Source organism: Fringilla coelebs, assembly GCF_963513975.1.
Source record: "Fringilla coelebs genome assembly, chromosome: 29".
In the NCBI taxonomy this organism is placed as follows: Eukaryota; Metazoa; Chordata; class Aves; order Passeriformes; family Fringillidae; genus Fringilla; species Fringilla coelebs.
In genome coordinates, this window is record NC_140055.1 from 3829042 (window position 1) to 3844182 (window position 15141).

At 58.5% G+C, this 15141-nt stretch overlaps 1 protein-coding gene across 1 annotated transcript; it reads left to right on the plus strand.

The window, feature by feature from the left end:
• Positions 1-268: 268 nt before the first annotated feature.
• Positions 269-11290, plus strand: LOC311163997 (uncharacterized protein; the record flags this gene model as incomplete). Its single annotated transcript, XM_084223221.1, has 14 exons — positions 269-283; positions 483-597; positions 1758-1850; positions 2711-2887; positions 3922-4023; positions 4319-4390; positions 4477-4584; positions 8599-8619; positions 8708-8938; positions 9158-9412; positions 10434-10517; positions 10903-10924; positions 11016-11095; positions 11181-11290. The coding sequence occupies 14 exons, from the start codon at positions 269-271 to the stop codon at positions 11288-11290; spliced, it is 1485 nt and encodes a 494-aa protein (XP_084079347.1).
• Between the last annotated feature and the right edge of the window lie 3851 nt (positions 11291-15141).

Sequence of the window (15141 nt, forward strand, 5' to 3'; positions counted from 1 at the left end):
GCTTGCTGGAGACCGCCCCTGCAGGGGTGGCTGTGAGGGAACCAGTCTGGAAATGCAGGAATTCGTAATTTTGTCCCTTGCAGCAAGGTTCTGAAGGAGCCCCAAAAACCCGGCAAAGACAGCAACATTCTGTTCAATAACCTGACTGGGTCCCTCCTACTTTCTGTCTCAAACCTGCTGCTTTTTGGAACAGCCTGGGAAAAATGTTTGGGTTCTGACCACGACTGATTGACTAGAGGGAAAAGTGTGGAAATATTGAGCAGGGGCCATGCTGGTGGCCATGGTGGGGCTGTGGGGAATGATCATGAGGGGATTCCAGGTGTCCCCAAAGCTGCTCCACCCCTGCCCTCCTCACCTGAGGGTTTGCAGGAATTGTGGTGTAAAGCCACCAGAGGAGCTGCTGTGGACACGAGACCTGCCTGGGTCAGGCGCTGCCTTCCTTCCATCTGGGATCATGGAGAGCGGTTGCAGGTGTTGCTCAGGGCGTGTGCCTGGCCCCGGGACACTGCTACGCTGCCAGTGGGCACTGGGATCCAACCTGCTGCCTTGGCGGCTCCTGCCCGCTGCCGGTGGTGGTGCCGGGAGCGATTGGTGCCTGTGAGTTTGCAAAAGGAGCGATTTCCCCTCCTGCCTCCCACCCGAGGCCGCCATGGCCCCTGAGGGGATGGAGCTGGACCGGGGCGCCCCCTGCTGGCCGGGAGTGCTCCCTGCAGCGCCCCCTGCTGGCCGCGGTTATCACTGCCACAAAAAAAACCAGCACTGAGCGGGAGGGAAAGTTCTGGGTTTGTGTTGTTTGTTCTGTTCTGGTTTATAAATTTCCAAGTAAAGATCTCTTAGTACTCTTCCTATATTTTGGCCTGGAAGCCCCATCATCTTTGAAATTAAAAAAAGTTTTAGACATGGGTCTTCTTTCAATTCCAGGAAGGTTCCCACTTTCCTTGCCAGATATTTCTTATTTTAATGAGTTGCCAACTCCTGGATTCCAGCGTTGATGGGACAGACACCCCAAGAGAAGACAGGGCCAGGGACCTGGCCACCTCATGCTCTGCCTTTTAAGTCAGTTAGGCTACCAAGGGCCTTCTCCCTGCGTGGCACTCCTGGTCACGCGACCACTCAAGAGCTGGCTTTGGCAGTGAGTCACACTGTCCCCAGTGTGCCATGGCTGACAGACTGATGGGCAGACGGGGCCCTGTGTCACCAAAAGCAAGGGCTGACCCACCCCTGCCACACACAGCTGTTCCAAAATGTCTCCATACATCAAACTTTTCCTGTCTGTGATACCCCATCATGTGCCATGGCTGGATCCTTACTGCCCTAGGAAAGGGGGAAGCTCCGGAACCCCCACAGGGCCTTTGTGACATCCCGGTGTGGGGAACAGGGTAGAGGAGGGTTTTGGGACAGGGGACAAGCGAATCCAGAGCCTCCTGAAGGCCACTTTTGCCATCAGAGCAAGGAAGGTCCAGGACCGTGCCAGGTTCCTCTGGTGGAGGAAACGTGTTTGGGGGAGTGTTTGGGGTTTGCTCCTTTTTGGTGGCTTTCCCTGGAAATCGTTCCTTGTGTTAAAATTTGGACTCTGAATCTTGTTGCTGTTGCTGTTGGTTTTATTCTCTCTCTCGTTGCTGTTTTAGGAAATTGTTCTTCTCTCGCCCGTTTGAGCTCTTTGTGCCCAAACAGGGACGGGTGCATTATAGTTGCAGCTCATACATGTGTGGGTGCCCATGGGTGGGGACCTCCAGTGCCCCCCCAGTTCCCCCCAGTGTCACAGCACATTCCCGTAGATGTCACCGGGTTCCCGCGGTCGCCCCTGGGGTCCCCGCAGCTCTGCGTAGGTCACCTGGGGATCCTGGAGGGTGGTGGCACAGGGGAGATGCTGCGAGAGACACGGGCTGTGGGATCTGGGTGGGGTGACACTCGTGGGTGACATATACCTCTGCGTGTGTCCCTTCCATACTCACCCCCTGCTACCTTGGAGACCACAACGTGGGTGTACAGGACCTCCCCCTCCTCTGGGGGAGGCAGGGGATCCGGGGGTGACCTAAGACTTTAAAGGGGATGTGGGGGAGGGAATGGGAGATCTTTGGGTTTGGGGTAAAAGGGGAGAGTGTGGTTTGAGCCCCCCATTCATTGTTCCTGCTTCATCCTGGCAGCTGCAGAGGAAAGAGTGGAGGGGTGACTGTGGGGTCTCAGGGCCCTGACCCGTCCCAGGATTCCTGGACCCCAATGGGACCCTGAAATTCCCTCAGGACCCCCAGGCATCCCTGAAGTCTCCCAGAATTCATGAGCCATCTCAGTGTCCTCAGCCAAATCAGCCTCAACTACCCAAAGCCCAGGAGGGACAGAGACTCCCCAAATACCCCCAGGGCCCCTGAAAGAACCCTCAACATTCCTGCAGGACCCTTCAGCACCTCCCCAATCCCTGCAGGACCCCTAGACGAGGTCATAACTCTGGGGCTGTGGGTGCTGCTCAATCACTCCCCAAATCTGGGGGCTTCTACAGCTCCCTGGGACCCCCATCCCCCCATTGTCACCCACCCACACGGTTCCAACAGTGCCAGGCCACAATGACACCCACGAGCACGAGCAGGAAGAAAAGGGCCCCACTGACGCCTGCAGCCACTGCAAGGAACAGAGGGGGACACATCAGGGTCATTCATCACCCCAGGGGTCCTGCACTCCCTGGTGACCCTGTGTGACCCCACCTTTGTTGCAGTGCCCCTGGAGTGTCACAGCCAGTTCCAGCTCAGGACTGTGTGCCTGGAACACGCGGTGCCCGTCCTGTCCCAGTTGGTTGGTGGCCACACACTGGTAGGTGCCCAAATGTCCCACATCGATGTCCCCAAGATCCAGAAGGGGGCCTCGGACCCCCTCCTGCCCATTGTGCAGCCAGGTGAAGGTGACAGGGGCTGAGCCCACCTGCACCGAGCAGCGCAGGGTCACATTGTCACTTGCACGCAACGGGTGTGACAGGGGACCGGGGATGATGGTGGCATTAGCCACGGGCACTGTGGGGACACAGATGGAGCTGGCAATGGGTGAGGTAGGATGGGGGCACTGTGGGTGGGGTAACCCCCAGTTCGAGGGTCCCGCTCACCCAGGATGGTGACATTCAGGGGGTCACTCTCAGTCACACTGTCCCTATTGCTGACCCGGCACTGGTACTGGCCGCTGTCCTTGCACCCAACGTGTTGCAGCTCCAGGCGGGGGCCGGTTCCCAGCAGTGCCCCTGAGCCCTTCTGGTGCCAGGAGAAGGACAGGGGACCTGTCCCCTGGCCACCACACAGCTCAGCACCAGGCTGTCACCCAGTGCCACCTGCCCCCCAGGGAGCTGCGCTGACAGGGACAACCCTGAGAACAGGACCCCTGCAGGGTGACAAAAGAGGGATTGGGGGCCCAGGAAGGGGCAGAGGGACATGGGAGGGGAAAGAGAGGGATTGGAGGGGAGTGGAGAGGATCCCAGTGAGCAGGAGGGGACCCTGGGAGGCATGTTGGGAACAATGGCGAGACACTGTGGAAAGGGGGAGAGGCCCAGGCAGGGATGGGGAACCACAAGGGAGGCTGAGGAGACTCAGGGAATGATTTGGTGTTTAGAGATAGGCGGGTGAACCCAGGGACAGAAGGCAGACCAGAGGGTGGATCAAGGACCTTGGTAGGGGTGGGGAATCCAGGGAGGGTTGGGGAGGAGAAAGAGAGGGATGGGAGATCTGCAGGGGGAACTGGGCAGTCATGGAGGAAACCAAGAGGGACTTGGGCAATTTTTGTGTTACCCAGGGAGGAGTATAGGGAAGGATGAAAGATTCAGTCAGTAGTGGGAAAACCCTTGGGGGATGTTGGGCTTCCCTGTCCCCATCCCTGCTCTCGCTGTGCACTGTCACTGTCACCCCTTTCAACTTGCTCCAATGTGATGCCGTCCATCCCTTGCAGTGGTAGTGGCCGCTGTGGCTCAGCTGCAGGGGGGACAGGGACAGCTCAGTCCCACCATGGGGCCCCCTGAGATGCTTCTCCTCATGGTAGAATTACACGTCCGTGAGCTGTTTGTTCTCCATGCACCGGCAGCGCAGTGTCACTGTGTCCCCTTTCAGCAGCGCTTGTGCTGACACCTGCAGCACCAGTGGGTCTGAGGGACAGAGATGTCCTGCCACACTGGGGCATCAGGAGGGTCATGATGGCACCAGAAAGAACGAGGGGCTGCCCAATGTGAGAGAGAAGTCTCCTTGCACAGGGATGCTTTGGGATGTCCCCAGAGCAGGGGACGGGCTCTGGTCACAGACGAGCTGACCCATGCAGTGGAGCCCACTCAGAGCCCTCAGCGTCCCTACAGGTGCCAGGCTGAGGACATCCAAACACGCCTCACCATATAAGACTGTCACCGGGGGGCTGCGTCTTGTCTCGGGTCTGTCACACTCGTAGGTGCCACTCTTGGTGACAGTGAACTGGTCCCGTCCCTGCTGCCCCCAGGGCCACCCGTCCTTGTACCAGGTGGTGGCAGCGGCATTCCCCGAGCCCTGGCAGGTCAGTGCCACCTGGTCCCACAGCACCGCCGGTCTCCAGGGAGGTTCCACGAGGAGCTGGAGGCTCTGGGCACCTGTGGGTGACAGGGGACACCAGCCTGCCAGGGCCAGTGTGGGGCTGGGGACAGTAGGGTGGGGCCATGGCATCCCCTGAGGACTCACCAGCGAAGCCGAGGGTCTGGGCTGGAAGGGAGAAGGGACAGGGCTGTGTGGGGCTGGCACTGTAGGGACAGAAGCACGAGGATACAGGGTGGGGGGGGTGTCCCCAAAGTGTCCCCATTGGGACAGCAGTTCTTGTGAGAAAGTGTGCCTGGGGGGTTCCCAAAAGATTTGATGAGGCAGTGGGACATGTCTGTGTCACAGTCACCCATGCACCACAACCCATTGGCACAGACACCTTGGGAACAGGGACACTGAGGCCACCCTGGGCTGAGGCAGAACCTGGGGACACTGTGGACAGTCCAGGCATGAGCACACCACAGACACAGCCCATGCTGGCCCAGGTCACTCCCACCAGCTCATGGTGCTATCCACATGATCCCATCCCCATGGCCACATCCTCACCGTTCTTGTCCCCTTCTGTTCCTGCATCCCAGTTCCCTTGTCCCTGTCCCCAGAGCCACCTGAGCCCAAAGGTGCCAGTCCCCACATTCCTGTTCCCATATCCCCATCCCCAAATTCCTGCCCCCTGTTGCTGTCCCTAAAGCCACCCTACATCCCCAGTCCCACCATGCTCCACTGTGGGTAACAGGGACTGGCACTGTTTGCATTGGGAACTCAAGGGACACCGTAGCCCCCCTCAGCCTCCTCCCCTCCCCATCCCCGGCGTGTCAGGCCCATGCCCGGGGCACTCACCCCAAAGGAGCAGTGCCACCTTCCTGGCCATCCCGGTGTCCCCAGCCATGTGGACTGGCTGTCACTGGCTGCTGTGGCCTCTGCTCCCCTGGCTGACGGGTCTTCGGATGAAGGGAAAGGAAGTGAGGTCAGGTCTTGTCCCCACCTGTTGGTGGCCCTGGATTGGGGCAGGGTGGCCACAAGCTGGGGACAGGATGGGGACAAGGCTGGGTGGGACAAGGTGGGACATGGGGTTCAGAGGTGTGGGGGGTTCAGTGAGTTTGGGGAGCCCTGGATGGGTGTCCAGGGGAATGGGGGGTCCCAGGGATTGGGTCCATGGGAATGGGGGGCCTGAAGAGGGGGAGTCACTGGGAATGTGGGGGGGCATGGGAATTGGGGTGCCCAGCGTTTGCTTGTGGCTAACACAGAGTGTGGAATCTCCCTGAGTGTCCAACACCTCCATGGGATTGTTCCCTGCCTGCTGGGCAGCAACCCAGCCCTAAGGAAGCCTTTTCTTGGGCCACATTTAGGAACGCTCCCCATTTTGCTCATTCGCATCCTGAAACTTGATTGACTTCCCTTGGAGGAAGGGCAGAAGCTCTGTCCATCCTTGGGACAATGCACAGGAATTTGTGAAAATGTCCTTGTGTGCCTCAGGGTCTGAATCCCTGGTAAATCCACTCCAGCCTGCCCTGAATTCCCCTGCCTTGGCACTCCCTGCTCCTGCTGTGACACCCCTGTTTCCCAGAGCCACTGTGTGCAGCCCGTCCTGAATGTTTCCTCACTTTTCCCTCCGTTCTGGTCTGCACATCCTGAGCCCAAACATTCTTTCTGGAAGGTTCCAAAGGGCTGCAGGTTTTGTTCAAGAAGGAGGGTCCAGGTCAGGTTATTGAGCAGACTGTTGTTGTCTTTGCAGTAGTTTTATGGTTTTATCAGTCCCTTGGGCAAAGGGACAAAATGATCAATTCTTGCATTTCCGCATTGGTTCCCTCACAGCTGCCCCTACAGGGGGAGTTTCCAGCCAGCCCTGCTCTGAAAACCATCAAAGGCCCTCCCAGAGCCACTGCTTGGGCTCCCTTTGGGTTTGTGCTTCTTGCAGGGCTGAGCAAACCACAGGCAGGGCCTTTGTTCCCCACAGAATTCTCACCTCTTTAGCAGCTCTAAAGCTGCCAGAATCAAAGGCAAGAGGGCAGGGGGGACCCTGAGGTGCTGGCTGCCACCTGGGGCTGGCCAGAGCAGGGCTGGGCAATGGCCATCCCTGTGCAGTGGGGCTGGGCCATGGCTGGGCCCCACACTTTGACTGACAGGGGTCCCCAGGATGTGCCACCCCGGGGACAGGCACCCGGCCAGGAATGTGCAGGGACAATTCTGGAAATGCCACCCTCTGCTAAAGGTTCCCCCATGCCAGAATGTGTCACCCCCTGGGACAGGATCCCCCCAGGACAGGACCCCCCTGGATGTGCCCCCCCAGGACAGAAGTGGCCCCTTTCCCATCTGAAACTGAGCAGAAATGGCCTCTTCCTTCTCATCTAGGGAAAAGAAATTGAAAGTGTTGAGGGGGCACAGCCCAACACCTCCATCCCCCACAGCCTCCCCGCCCTTCCCCGCACCCCGCCATCCGCATTTTCCCCCTCCCCTGGATCCTCACAACCCATTCCCTGCTGAGGTGCTCCCTGGGGTGAGGGGATATTGTACAAAAGTGAGGAAAATAAGGAAAAAGAGAAATATAGAGACAAAAAAGTCAAGATCAGGGGAGGGCACATAAGCAGAGCTACGCAGTACCCCCATATGATGCCTGGCGAGGAAACGAGCACCCCAGGGGGCTGTATTGAGCCCTGGGTCACCCCAAAATCTGAGACATCCTGGGAAGGAGCTGGGACTCCTGTGGCCCCATCCAGCAACTGCCCATCCCTGGAAAATCCACTCCCTGGGATACAAACCACAGGACACCCATTCCTTCTGTCCCACCTTTCCCTGGGACCCCAATCCCAGTATTGACATTCCCCAGGATCTCATGGCCCAGCACCCCATTCCCAAAGAACACTCTCCTATTCATTCCATCCCCTGAAATCCTCCTTCCTCCAGGACCTTGGTTCTCTCAGGAACCCCCATTGCCTCGGCACCCTATTCCTGACAACCGCCATCCCATGACCCCAAATCCCTGGAGCCCACGTTCCCTTGGGACTCCCATCCCTGAGTGCCCCCAGACCTGGAGACGCCCACTCCCATGGCACCCCCACTCCCAGTGACTCCTTCTCTTCAGCACCCTGACTCCCAGCAATCCCATCCCTGGGACACCCCATTCCTCTGGACACCATCCCCGGGTCCCCAAACCCCCTGAGCTCCCCTGCTCCTGGGAGCCCCATGACCCACCGTGTGCCACACATACTTGTCCCCATCCTGTACCCAGCTTCTGGCCACCCTGCCCCCACCAAGGGCCACCAACACGTGGGGACGGATGTGGCCTCGCTTCCTTCCCCTTCATCCGAAGAGCCGCTTGCCAGGGGAGTGGTGGCCACAGCAGCCAGTGACAGCCAGTCCACATGGCTGGGGACACCGGGATGGCTGGGAAGGTGGCTCTGCTCCTGTGGGGTGAGTGCCCTGGGCACCCCGGGGATAAGGAGGACAGGGGGCACAGGGGGGCTGTGGGGTCTCCTGTGGGGTCTCCTGAGGTCCTCGAGGCCAGCAGTGCCCGTCCGTGTTACCCACAGTGGACCTTGGTGGGACTGGGGAGGTAGGGTGGCTTTGGGGACAGACACAGGGGCAAGAATTTGGGGATGGGGATGTGGGGACAGGAATGTGGGGACTGGCACCTTTGGGCTCAGGTAGCTCTGGGCATAAGGACAAGGGAACTGGGATGCAGGGACAGAAGGGGACAAGAACGGTGAGGATGTGGCCATGGGGGGATGGGATCATGGGGATGGCACCATGAGCTGGTGGGGGTGACCTGGGCCAGCATGGGCTGTGTCCATGGCGTCCTCATGCCCGGGGTGTACACAGTGTCCCCATGTTCCTCCTCAGCCCAAGGTGGCTTCAGTGTCCCTGTTCCCAAGGTGTCTGTGCCACAGGGATGTGGTGCACGGGTGGCTGTGACACAGACATGTCCCCCTGCCTTGCCAAATCTTTTGGGGACCACCCAGACACACTTTCCCACAAGAACTGTGTCCCCATGGCAACAGTTTGGAGACATCATGCCCTGGGTGCCACTGTCCCCACAGTGCCAGCCCCACACAGCCCTGTCCCTTCTCCTTTCCAGCGCATACCCTCGTCCTCGCTGGTGAGTCCTCGGGGGATGCCATGGCCCCGCCCCACTGTCCCCAGCCCTGCACTGGCCCTGGCAGGCTGGTATCCCCTGTCACCCCCAGGAGCCCAGAGCCTCCAGATCCTCGTGGAGCCCCCCTGGAGACCGCCGGTGCTGTGGGACCAGGTGGCACTGACCTGCCAGGGCTCGGGGAGCGCCGCTGCCACCACTTGGTACAAGGACGGGTGGCTGTGGGGGCAGCAGGGACGGGACCAGTTCACTGTCACCAAGAGTGGAACCTACGAGTGTGACAGACCCAGCACCGGGCGCAGCCCCCCCGTGACTGTCTTAGATGGTGAGGGGGGATCTTAAATGATCTGGGTAGCCTCTGACAGGTCTGGGTGGGCTCAACTCCATGGGTGGCCTCACACCCGTGTAGTGGTGAGAGCCTGTCCCTTGCACACAGAGACATCTCAGTGCATCCCAGAGAATCCCAGATGTCCCCAGTGCCGTGGACACCCACCTCGAACCTGTCTCGAGCCCCTCAGTGAGATGGGACCCTCCTGTCCCACAGATGATCTGGTGCTGCAGGTGCCAGCACGGGCGCTGCTGGAGGGGGACACGGTGACACTGCGCTGCCGGGGCTGGCAGAACCGCACGGTCACTGAGCTGCGATTCTACCAGGACGAGAAGGATGTGGGGGGGTCCCTCAATGGGACCGAGCTTTCCCTGCCCCCTCTGCAGCAGCACCACAGCGGCCGGTACTGCTGCGAGGGCTTGGTGGGGTCCTTTATTTCACAGTCAGCCCCAGTGACAGTGACAGTGCATGGTGAGCACCCACATGGCTGGAATTGCAATCTCCTGACACCCCCAAAGCCACTTCCCAGCACACTCAGAGTCACAGTCCTCACCTCCCCTCTCCTTCCCTGAGCTCTCCCCGATACCTGTGCTGATGGGTCTCACCGAAATCACCAAGGGGTCGCCCCTGACTCTCAGCTGCCTCAGCACCCCCAGCACCCTGCGGCCCCGAGCCCCCCTCCTGCACGTGTTCTACTGGGACGGGCAGGTGGTGGGGGCCCTGCAGGGGTCCCTGCATCTGCTGGTTCCTGCGGTCTCCCACTTGGGGTCTCCCACTTGGGGAATTACAGTGCCAGGTGCGCTGCAAGGGCGGGGCTCTGCGGAAGAGCAGCACCCGGTTCCACATCACGGTGCGCAGTGAGTGTGGGGATGGGCACAGGGAGCCCCCAGAACCTCCTTGGGTCCCCTGGTTGGGACCTCCATGTTCCCCAGACACCTTTCTTGTGACTCCCTGCCTCTTCCCTGTGTCCCCTTGCCCCTCTGTCGTTTGACCCCATCCATGACATCCCCCACCACAACCATCCCCCCTGTCCCTATGCCCCCACTCTGGCTGGCAGCCCCACCCTGAGGCCTCAGCCCCGTCTTTGTCCCCACAGTGCCCGTGGCCAATGCCACCATCATCCCCAGTCCCTTGTCACATCAGGTGCACACAGGTGACAACGTGACCTTGCGCTGCTCGGTGCAGGTGGGCTCAGCCCCTGTCACTTTCACCTGGCTGCACAATGGGCAGGAGGTGGCCTGGGGTCCCCTCCTGGAGCTCAGGGACATCGATGTGGGACATTGGGGCACCTACCAGTGCGTGGCCACCAACCAGCTGGGACAGGACAGGCACCGTGTGTTCCGGGCACTCAGCCCAGAGCTGACCCTCGAGGTGGCACTGCAGGACACAAGGACACACATGGATACAGGTGGGGGTTCCATGGGGTCACTGTGTGGTTCAGCACCTCTGGGGTGATGGGTGACCCTGATGTGTCCCCCTCTTTTTCTTGCAGTGGCCGCTGGGATCAGCGGGGCCCTTTTGTTCCTGCTCATGCTTGCAGGTGTCATTGTGGCCTGGCACAGGTGGCACCGCATGGGTGGGTGAAAATGGGGGGACGGGTGTCCCAGGGAGCTGTAGAGACCGCCAGAGTTGGGGAGCGATAGGACAGCACCCACAGCCCCATAATTGTGACCTTGGCTGTGGGTCCTCTAGGGTTTGGGGAAATGCTGGAGGGTCCTGCAGGGATGCTGGGGGTTCTCTCAGTGGCCCTGGGGATGTTTAGGGGGTTGTGTGTCCCTGCAGGGCTTTGGGTTTTTGAGGCTCAGTTGGTCAGGGGCACTGGGGTTGTTCGTGAATTCTGGTGTTTTTAGGGATGCTTGAGGGTCTTGTGGGAAATTGGTCATCCCGTGGGGGTTCAGGAATCTGGAGAGGTTTCAGGGCCCTGGGACCCCACAGTCACCCCTCAATTCTTTCCTCTGCAGCATCCAGGAAGAACCAGGAAAGGTGAGGGAGGGGCTCAAACCACACTCTCCCCTTTTACCCCAAACCCCAACACCTCCCATTCCCTCCCCCACATCCCCTTTTATTCCCTCAGGGCTCCCCCGGATTCCCCGGCACCCCCAGAGGAGGGGGACGTGCTGTACACCCATGTTGTGGTCACCAAGAAGGCTGGGGGTGAGTATGGGGGGGACACACGCAGAGGGACACAATACCCACGAGTGTCACCTCACCCAGATCCCACATCCCCTGCCTCTCGCAGTGTCCCCCTGTGCCACCACCCTCCAGGATCCCCAGGTGACCTACGCGGAACTGAGGGGTCCCCAGGGGCGACCGCAGGAACCTGGTGACATCTACGGGATTGTGCTGTGAGACTGGGAGGAACTGGGGGGCACTGGAGGTCCCCACCCATGGGCATCACTTGTGTGTGTTCTGCCACCAAGACTGACCTTCTCCCTCCCCGTGGGGACACAAAGATCCCAAAGGGGTGAGAGAAGAACAATTTCCTGCAACAGCAATGAGAGAGAATAAAACCAACAGCAACAGCAACAAGATTCAGAGTCCAAATTTTAACACAAGGAACGATTTCCTGGGAAAGCCACAACAAGGAACAAACCCCAGACATTTCCCCCAGCTCGTTTCCTCCACCAATGGAACCTGGCAGGGCCCTGGGCCTTCCTTGCTCTGATGGCCAAAGCGGCCTTCAGGAGGCTCTCGATTCGCTTGTCCCCTGCCCCAAACCCCTCCTCTGCCCTGTTCCCCACACCAGGATGTCACAAAGGCCCTGTGGGGGTTCCAGAGCCCTCCCCTTTCCCAGGGCAGTGGGGATCAGGCCATTGCAAAGGGTGGGGTGTCAGAGACAGGAAAAGTTTTACGTCTGGAGACATTTTGAAACAGCTGTGTGTGGCAGGGGTGGGTCAGGCCTTGTGTTTGGTGAGACAGGGCCCCGTATGTTCATCAGTCTGTCATCCATGGCACACTGGAAACAGTGTGATGCTCTGCCAAAGCCAGCTCCTGAGTGGTTGTGTGACCAGAAGTGGCACCAGGGGAGAGGGCCCTTGCTGGCCCAACTGGCTTAAAAGGCAGAGCATGACGTGGCCCACTCCCTGACCCTGTCTTGGGCTGTCTGTCCCTTCCACGCTGGAACCCAGGATTCAGTAACTCATTTAAATGAGAAATACCTGCCAAGGAAAGTGGAACATTCCTGGAATGGAAATGAAACCCATTTCTAAAACTTTTTTTATTTTAAAGGTGATGGGGCATTCCGGCCAAAGCGTAGAAAAAGGAATAACAGCTCTTTACTGGGAAATTTATAAACAAGAACAGAACAAACAACACAAACCCAGAACTTTCCCTCCCACTCAGCGCCGTTCGTGTTTGTGGCAGTGATAACCGCGGCCAGCAGGAGGCGCTGCAGGGAGCACTCCCGGCCAGCAGGGGGCGCCCCGGTCCAGCTCCATCCCCTCAGGGGCCATGGCGGCCTCGGGCGGGAGGCAGGAGGGGAAATAGCTCTTTTTGCAAACTCATGGGCGCCAATCGCTCCCAGCACCACCACCGGCAGCGGGCAGGAGCCGCCATGGCAGCAGGTTGGATCCCAGCGCCCACTGGCAGCGTAGCAGTGTCCCGGGGCCAGGCACACACCCTGAGCAACACCCATGAGCGCTCTCCATGATCCTGGATGGAAGGAAGGCATCGCCTGACCCCAGGCAGGTCTTGGGTCCACAGCAGCACCCCTGGTGGCTTTACACCACAATTCCTGCAAACCCTCAGCCTTTCACTGAGATGAGGAGGGCAGGGGTGGAGCAGCTTTGGGGACACCTGGAATCCCCTCATGATCATTCCCCACAGCCGCAGCAGGGCCATGAGCAGAGCCACTGCTCAATATTTCCACACTTTTCCCTCCATTCTGGTAACCACAGCCTTAACCCAAACATTCTTTCCATGAGGTTCTAGAAGGCAGCAGGTTTTGTTCAAGAAGACGGGTCCTAGGCACATTGTTCAGCAGATTGATGTGGGATTTGCAGTAGTTTTGTGGTTCTCTCAGACCCTTACCAAGAAGGACAAAATGATCAATTCCTGCATTTCCGGACTGGTTCCCTCACAGCTGCACCTACAGGGGGAGTTTCCAGCCAGCCCTGCTCTGAAAACCATCAAAGGCCCTCCCAGAGCCACTGCTTGGGCTCCCTTTGGGTTTGTGCTTCTTGCAGGGCTGAGCAAACCACAGGCATGTCTTTTTCCCCCCACAGAATTCTCACCTCTGCAGCAGCTCTAAAGCTGTCAGAATCAAAGGCAAGGGGACAGGGGGGACCCTGAGGTGCTGGCTGCCACCTGGGGCTGGCGAGAGCAGGGCTGGGCAACGGCCATGCCTGTGCAGTGGGGCTGGGCCATGGCTGGGCCCCACCCTTGCATTGACAGGGGTCCCCAGGATGTGCCACCCCGGGGACAGGCACCTGGCCAGGAATGTGAAGGGACATTTCTGGAACAGGCACCTCCTGGGAAAGGTCCCCCCATGCCAGGATGTGTCACCCCTGGGACAGGATCCTCCCAGGACAGACCCCCCCTGGATGTGCCCCCCCAGGACAAAACTAGCCTCCCTGTCCCATCTGAAACTGAGCATGAACGGCCTCTTCCTTCTCGTCTAGGATAAAGAAAGTGAAAGTGTTGAGGTGGCACAGCCCCACACCTCCATCCCCCACTGCCGCCCCACCCTTCCTTGCACCACCTACTCCCCATTTTCCCCCTCCCCTTGGTCCCCCAAACCCATTCCCTGCTCAGATGCTCCCCAGGATTGCTGAGTCAGGAACCAGGGGCGGATGGACCTGGCAGATTAGTGAGGACAATAAGGAAAAAAGAGAAATAAAGAGAGGAAAAAATCCAGGGCAGGGGAGGGCACAGAGGGTGCGCTACCCAGGACCCTCATGTTATATCTGGCTAGGAAATGAGCTCCCTGGGGGTCTGTGCTGGGCCCTCGGTCACCCCAAAATCTGAGGCACCCAGGGAAGAAGCGGAGATCTCTGTGCCCATCCAGCAACTGCCCATCCCTGGCACTTCACTCCCCTGGGAATTAAACCATGGGACACCCATTCCTTAGGTCCCACCTTTCCTGGGACCCCCATCCCAGTACAGACATTCCCCACGATCTTCATGGCCCAGCACCCCGTTCCCAAGGAACCCTCTCCTGTTCATTCCATGCCCTGAAATAATCCTTTCCCCAGGACTTGGTTTTCTCAGGAACCCCCATTGCCTTGCACCCTACTCCTGACAACCGCCATCACATGACCCCAAATCCCTGGAGCCCGCCTTCTCTTGGGACTCCCATCCCTGAGTCCCCCAACCCTGGAGAGCCCCATTCCCATGGACACCATCCCTGACACTGCCCCTTCCCATGGCACCCAAATTCCTAATGAGTCTGCCTCTTCTGAACCCCCATTCCCCAGTGACCCCATCCCAAGGATGCCCCATTCCCCTGGACACCCATCCCGGGCTCCACAAATGCCCTGAGCCCCCATTCCTGGGATGTCGGAGAGGGGAGACGCGGACACCAGGTGGTCATCAGCAAGTCTCATTTATTAGCAGTTACCTTCTTGGTTAAATACAGTGGCTAATCAGCTCATGCATATGCAGAATTATAACTCCTCATTGGTTAACTAGTTATCTACATCGTTATAGTGCACAGCTGTGACTTCTACATTTTTGTGGTTAGAAACTGTCCTTCAGTCCTTTTCTTGCATCCTGTTTACTACTTTTTGCGGACCCTCATTAGCTTCAAGGGCACTCTGCCCTTGAGGCTGCCTTTGTCCTAGATCTCTCTTAACTTTATCAAGCTAGTCTGGCTATGGCCTTTCTCTTCAAGCCAGTTCTGTATCAGCCTCTCTACACTTCCCCCGTTTTCTTTTTGAGCTACAAGAGTAGCTTGTCTTTCGAAAAAGCTGTTTACAAGTGCTTTAAGCCGTGACGTTATGCATTGAATTATGCAGGGTCCAAAAAGCAGTATACAAAGGAAAACAAGCAAAGGTCCTGCAAGCATCATAATAAAACTCTTGATCCAGCCTACAATCCCGAGAGAACTCAGCCACTCATCAAAAGGGTTTGAATTAACAGTTAGCTTTCTCATGTTATCATGCAGCTGCTGCAATTTCTTATGCATTGACTCCGAATGACCCGACAAATTTAAACAACACATCCCATCAAAATCCTCACATCCATGTCCATGGGCCAAAAGT